Below are 7,397 nucleotides of genomic sequence, written 5' to 3'. Positions count from 1 at the left end.
TACAGATTCACCTCTTTATTATGGAACTTAGAATAAAATTTATGTGCATATCACTGGTTACTATGTCCAGTTATATGAGGACTGGAGATATATCTTTAGCTTTTTTTAATGATGTTTTGCTATTACTTAAACTTTTTATGCCAACTATCATCTGTCTTTCCATATTAGATACATCATACTACACTTCTTTTTATAATCAAAATATTTTCCACAGCTTGCAGGCTCAACCCCACAATTCCCTCATGGAGTCATGGATCCCATCATTGAAATAGCAGGTCTGGGTCTTGAGTATGATATCCCTGTCCATGTTGATGCTTGCCTTGGAGGATTCCTCATTCCCTTCATGGAAGATGCAGGATTTCCTCTTGCGCCGTTTGACTTCCGTGTTGAAGGAGTTACTAGTATATCTGCTGATACCCATAAGGTAGACTGGATTCCATATCATTTTATTTGATTTACTGTGATAATTTTGATGATTTTTATTAACTTTTATATACTTATATTTTAGCATTTGTGCAACTAGGGCATCATATCAAAAGTGAATTAGTATCACAGTACTATTATAGCATATATAGACTCCTATATCATACTATAAGTCAAAATAACAAAAAACACTCAAAACATCTTAAGATACCTACCCCAGGCTGTACATCTTAACCTGCTCACGCTGGGGCTATGTTTATGTAATGCAGCTCCTGCTGGTTAGATAATAGCTTGTAGTTACTAAGCAGGAGATCTCTCCTGGTATGCTGTCGTGCTGTGGTTCTATTAGTCGGGTGATAAGAGGAAGTTTTTGTATTTGTTTTCATTATTTTCACAAGTGAAGAAAAATATGTCTATGCAAATGGAACTCCCATGAGTCTATGCATATGTAACGATATAAAACGTATGTTTTGAGTAATATAACATGATGCGGTAGGACGTCATCCTGCAGGAGCAAAATATTCATATGACATGATATCACGTCACCTGGTACCAATAGGTTAAGATGCGACCTGCCCTGGAAGGATCAAGATGTGAATGAGTAATGGTGAAAATGTAGAAGTATATCTTGCTACGATTTTTATTTTTTTTATATTACTGTGATATTTTCCTTCTTTCATTACATTTTAGTGAAAGTTCTTTTACATATTTAATTATTGTCTCTAAAGCTCATCAGGGTAATCTTTTTCTCATTACAGTATGGTTATGCACCAAAGGGCTCTTCAGTTATCTTGTATAATGAGCCCAAGTGGAGACACCAACAGTTCTTCGTTACCCCTGACTGGCCAGGCGGTATTTATGCCACCCCGACCATTGGTGGCTCAAGATCTGGTGGTAAGGATTGCATATTGTTCATTATCGGCTGATTTTTCAGTTATTTGTTATCAGTTTATTTAATCAGATCATATGAGGATAGAATGATGAGTCAATTTTGTCTAGTGTTTCTACACGTCTGTTAGGTTCTGTTATGGGAAAATAAGTAATTAAAGCAATTAAGGAGTTAGGTGCTAGAGTATTATGCTATTAATCTGTAAAGGATGTGCCTAATAAACTTAGTCATGCTTAGGTAAAAACATTGACAACTTGTACCAATATTCCACAGGAAGCCAGGAAGTGTTTGTAATATGTAGATTTAACAAGTACAACTGATTTTTTGTGTGGATTTCATTAGAGTAGATGTAAGTAATTTTTTATGCCTTTCTGTGTGAGATTGTGTGTTCTTTGGGGGTTTATCTTTATTGTAGAATGTAAGAGTGTTGAATGGTATTGATTATTTGCAGTTTTTACTGTTTTTTATTACTACTTTTTTTCCAATATATTTTTGCATATGTACTTAAATGAAAATCTAATGATCAGTAATGTTTTAATACTAGAAATGGCATACCCTCTTGAACTTGGTAACTTATTCTCTCCTCTCTTTTCCCCTCTTCTTCTCAACCTCCTTTTTTTCTACTTCTGTCTCCTCCTTTCTTTTCTTTTCTTCTCTCTCTTCCCTTCTTTTGCTCTTCTTTTTCTTCACCTCATTCTAAGAACTCGTTAAACCATTGATGGCTGGAGTGCATGGTTCAGCCTAGGCATCTTAAGATGTGTGTGTTTTCTCTTATTTTCTAGACTTATGATATGAAGTATGAGTTTATATGTAATGTATTAGCAAAAGTTATACTAATTAGTATTTGGTATAATAGGCCTGATAACTAAAGAAATAAATAGTTTGTAATTTCAATAAAAGGGAATATGCAGTGTAAAAATAATTGATTTCATGAAAGTGCCTGTCATGGAAAGGCTAATGCCCTGTACGCTATTATATTTTTTTCTATTAATATTTACATATAGATGGATCCACAAGAGCTTTGTTGCCAAGGAGTCAGTTACTAGACCTCAGATATTTACCTAAGTCCTTGAATTTTCAGGAAAGAAAAGTATATATGTACTTTTATTTGACTTGCATTATTGATGATATTAATGATGATGATAATAGTATTAGCAACATTATGTAATAAGAATAACAGAATAATTAACAATGATGATAACCACAAAAATAATGGTAATAATGATAGTGATAAAAGTAAGAACTAAATCCTTTTTTTCCTTTAAAATTCAAGAAATGGTTAAATAAGTGAAGTCATGTAGGCCTAGTAACTGACTTCTTGGTGATTAGCTGTTTATGGGGCCATCTTTATTTAGAAAAAAGGGATAAAATAAAACCACAGTATTTCCAGCATCATGGAGTTACGAAAGGAAAGCATCTGTTGATACTTATTGTCCATTCTCTTTTCCAGGCATAGTGTCAGCGTGCTGGGCTGCTTTGGTGTACCATGGAAAGCAAGGTTATGTTGACTATACAAAGAGCATCATCCAGACAACAAGAAAGATAGAAGAAGGGTTAGCATTTACTTTTGTCAGACATTGATTGATATGAAGCGTATGGATGTTGATGTCTAGGAATTACAATTCAAATATTGAAATGTCATAACTGATGTTCTATTATGTGTTAGTTTAATTGACTTGTGAATATACAAACTTGTTTTCAGACTGAATGAGACTAGTGAAAGCAACACAAAATATTCCAGCTCATTTCATTTTTTCTTTGGACTAACTTGACAAATGATTTTAACACAGTATTTGTCACTTCTCTCACATATCCCTTTCCTCAAACCAAGGTGTCGCAAAATCAAAGGAGTCTTTGTGTATGGCAAGCCAGAAGTATCAGTTGTTGCCTTGGGTTCCAATGACTATAACATCTATCAGCTCTCAGATAGAATGGGCAAGAGAGGCTGGAATTTGAATGCCTTACAGTATCCAGCTAGGTGAGTTTACTATGAAGTAGTTGTTTTCCATAAACGGCCTCTGATTTGTATGATTTCCTTATCTTTATTTGAGTAGTCAGTTTAAAATTTAATTGAAAAATGTTACATGCCATATCACATGTTGAAATCTTTATAATTGTTTACTTTTTTCAGCATACACATTGCAGTGACTGTTCTGCACACTCATCCAGGTGTTGCTGACCGCTTCATCAATGACATAAAAGAGCTGTCTGCAGAGATCCTGGAAAACCCACCAAAAGATTCAGGTGGAAGTGTAAGTAATAGTGTTTTATTTTATTAATGTGCTCCATGGCAAAAGTAGTTCATTGAAGTGTATTAAACAAAGAAAGCATATGTTGGCATTGATCCTGTGCATTTCCCTTAATGAAGTAAAGTTTTTGGAGTTAGGCATTGTCTTAAGCTAATAGAAGTATATAAAAAGTGAGTACATTATTTTCAAGTCAGCAAAATTTATTGGTTTTGGAAATTGATGGACTTTTACATGTTCTTTTACAGGCAGCATTATATGGAATGGCTCAGAGCATCCCCGACCGATCTCTTGTGGGAGAGATGGCATGGTGTTACCTAGATGCAGTATATTCCACCAAAGTATCAGAGAAACCCACTATGAAGTAAACAGATGGCCAAAAGAGAGAAAAACGCACAAGGGAAGATTTGAAATAAAGGCTTTACTTGGGATTGTATATTCAGGAAGCAATTTGCACCTAAATTTTGAAGTATCAATAACAGTTGTTCAATAATTTTATTCATAATTGAAACCACTGCAAAGGCTCAACAGGAAACCTTAAAGGTTGTTAATTGAATTCCAGTATACATTAATTTTGGCAGTTTTGAATATCATGCAACTTATGTAATTTAGGTATACAGTTTAACAAGGATGTGGTATTAACATAAACAGGAACATTATTTTTTTTATACAAAGTAATGTGAATTTTTTTATGAGGATACAGAAGTAATAATATGTTTCAGCTCAAAGGTAGATTAGTAGAAAGATGATCAGTACATCAGAGAGGACTGGTGTGATGTCTTTCAATACTTTGTTTATAACTGATTTGTGTCCAAGTTCCCTTTACATAAAAATGTATTTGTTCAAGTTAGATGAAAGTACCAAAGTTTATTCAATAGCTTAAGTTACATTTAAAGATACATATAAACCAGATGAAAAGAAAGTGCTTAGCATAATAATAAATAAAAGGCCTTTTATATATATATATTGTATTCTTAAGCTGAAGCTTGGCTAAATACATACAAAGTGCACTTTGTATCTAATGGATTTCACAGTATTGAAGATACTTATAGAAAATGAAAAGTACTGTCTCAGGGTGTAGTTTTAATAACCACAAACCCACAGTTTTTGGGCAGTTAGTTATTATAATATACTTGTGATACTAATTAGGTGCTCTGGAAGTTGTCTTTTTGCCTTCATTATGATTAATAAGCCATAGTTACATTTGAACCATTTTATTTCTTCCCTTACTACTTTGATCATCTTACAATGTTAATGACCTTCAACGTGGAACAAATATGAGTGAATAAAATTTTGTACGTGTATGTACTTTAAAAAACTAAGGCTTAAAATATGTACTTTGACATATTTTGATAGTATTAAATTTATAAAGTCTACACCCGTAAAATACATCGTATAACCTTAGTGACTCATTTGTTTTCTTTCATATCTCCGTACATGTGTTTTTTCTTTTTCTATTTCATTGGTATATATATGAATATAAATTGAAGTGCAGTTGCCGTATGTAGGCTATAATGGATCATTTCAAGCCTGTAGCATTATCAGTACCAAAAAGTAGCATGAGTTTGATAACTAATAAACAGAAATGGATTTTGTTTTAGGATTAACTGAAAGGTCTGTGCGCCATTAATCATCTGTCTGTCAGTCAAACCAGAGCTGTTGAACTGCGAACTATATTTCAATATATTAAAAAAAAGATTTCGTAAACAGCTTCCATAGTACGATATGTACATAGTGCAATATGTAAGTGGTCGTATGAGCACTTTATTAAGTCTGAAAATTGGGAAGAAAAGAGGAAGGTTGGAGTTCATTTTACATATGAAAGAATTATAATCAAAAGAAAAGAGTGAAAGGAAATTATTTGGTAACAGCAACGAAAAGGAGATGGAAACAGGCAAGCTTGCCAATGAAGCAGCATGTAGACTGTCCTTTTTGTTGCTGCTTATACTGCTGTGCCGAATATTTTTCCGGAAATTTACGAACGCACGCACACGCACACGCACACGCACACGCACACGCACACGCACACGCACACGCACACGCACACGCACACGCACACGCACACGCACACGCACACGCACACGCACACATTCATATGCACATGCACATGCATATGCACATGTACTGTACATGCAGAATTGCACATGCACACGCACACGCATACAAACGCACGCATACACACGCACGCATACACACGCACACGCACACTCACACTCACTCACATTCACATTCACATGCACATGCACATGCACATGCACATGCACATGCACATGCACATGCACATGCACACGCACACGCACACGCATACACACGTACACGCATACACACGCACACGCATACACACGCACACGCACGCACAAGGCACACGCACAAGGCACATCGCGCACGCACGCACACGCACGCACACACACACACACACACACACACACACACACACACACACACACACACACACACACACACACACTCACTCACTCACTCACTCACTCACTGTCTGTCTGTCTGTCTGTCTGTCTGTCTGTCTGTCTGTCTGTCTGTCTGTCTGTCTGTCTGTCTGTCTGTCTGTCTGTCTGTCTGTCTGACTGACTGACTGTCTGTCTGTCTGTCTGTCTGTCTGTCTGTCTGTCTGTCTCTCGCTCGCTCTATATCTGAATAGATAAACATGTAAACAAAATAACGAATGGATAAGACCAAGCAAACACACATTCTTTTCTTTTCAGTTCATTCAGTATTAAACCTTCACATGAATATGCATATGCACATATAAGTACCCACTCCATGTAGATTCACAGCTGAATTTTTTTATTATTTAAATTATCTGTATCTTGCCATGACTGAATGGGGTGCCTTCCAAGCTAGGAATATACTTTGATTTGATATGGTAGGAAAGCGATTATGTCTTGTACTTTACTTCGTTTTGTTATAGAATTGAAATTCTTCAGGAATATTTATATATTGAAAAAGTCATTATGGTTCGTAATTTCGATGGATTTTTCCCCCTGTGATGCTGTGATTTTTGGCTCAAATATATGGCTCAATGTTAACTGTTATGGAGGCCTAAGTTCTGCATGTGGCAAGTGTTTTTTTTCTGATTAGGAATTCTCTGCAATTTCCTTGTGTGTGTATTTAATGATGCTTACTTATTACAACATTTTATACCTGGTGTTTTGTATATGCGTCGTATCACACAAACGAAAATCAAATGCGATCAGACCTATAGTACTGAACAAGTTAGGTAAAAAAAAGGATAATTTACAACATAAAATGATTTAAATAAACTGATGCAGATGCAAGAGTTTATTTAGAGTTTAGTTTTCCCCCCCCCCCCCCTCCCCGTTATATCCAAATTGTATTTTCTGAACTGGAGACAAAAACTGCCGACTGGGATTTGCGTAATTGTGCAAATGGTTACTTGTAGTCCGAGTCATCGAAACAATTAGTTTAAAGCAACTTTTGTTTCCAATAGCAGACCACGTTTTTAAGTTTTACGACGTAAAGTCAAGTCAGTGTGATTTGTAAAGGCCAATGACCCTCGTAGGTTTCTTGAGTTATTTCGAAAAAGATCTAAGATCCAAGAGTACTCAGAATTACTTTGTCGCCAGTAATTGGAAAAAGTAGGACATAATCTATACAAAAGTTCGGAGCACATTGCAACCTCTGCCATTCATACAGGGCATTTTGTCTCAAGAATTTCCTCTTTCTGAGTAGATACCTTCCAAAGCACAATCAAAACTGAACATCTTTGAAAGATAAAGTTCGAGAGCGGCAAATACAAGCATCTTGATCTGGCTTTCACCGTTTCTCTTTCCTTGTTTTGTTTCTGTGTATCACTGAATATG

At 35.5% G+C, this 7,397-nt stretch overlaps 1 protein-coding gene across 3 annotated transcripts in view; it reads left to right on the top strand.

The window, feature by feature from the left end:
- The window catches only part of Sply (Sphingosine-1-phosphate lyase), a 16,425-nt gene extending 11,459 nt beyond the window's left edge, over nt 1-4,966 (top strand). For all 3 annotated transcript variants that reach the window (XM_042999970.2, XM_042999987.2, XM_042999978.2), the window contains exons 9-14: nt 215-424; nt 1,182-1,317; nt 2,763-2,865; nt 3,144-3,290; nt 3,444-3,564; nt 3,807-4,966. In XM_042999970.2, the coding sequence (XP_042855904.1) occupies nt 215-424; nt 1,182-1,317; nt 2,763-2,865; nt 3,144-3,290; nt 3,444-3,564; nt 3,807-3,926 (837 nt within the window). In that variant the 3' untranslated portion in view covers nt 3,927-4,966. The remainder of the gene's footprint in view (nt 1-214; nt 425-1,181; nt 1,318-2,762; nt 2,866-3,143; nt 3,291-3,443; nt 3,565-3,806) is intronic.
- Nucleotides 4,967-7,397: the final 2,431 nt, after the last annotated feature.

Source organism: Penaeus japonicus, unplaced genomic scaffold, assembly GCF_977035675.1.
Source record: "Penaeus japonicus unplaced genomic scaffold, GWHDUDI00000001_assembly GWHDUDI00000009, whole genome shotgun sequence".
Lineage (NCBI taxonomy): Eukaryota > Metazoa > Arthropoda > Malacostraca > Decapoda > Penaeidae > Penaeus > Penaeus japonicus.
Note: the sequence above shows the minus strand (reverse complement) of the source record. Positions and strands in the feature narration are given on the sequence as shown.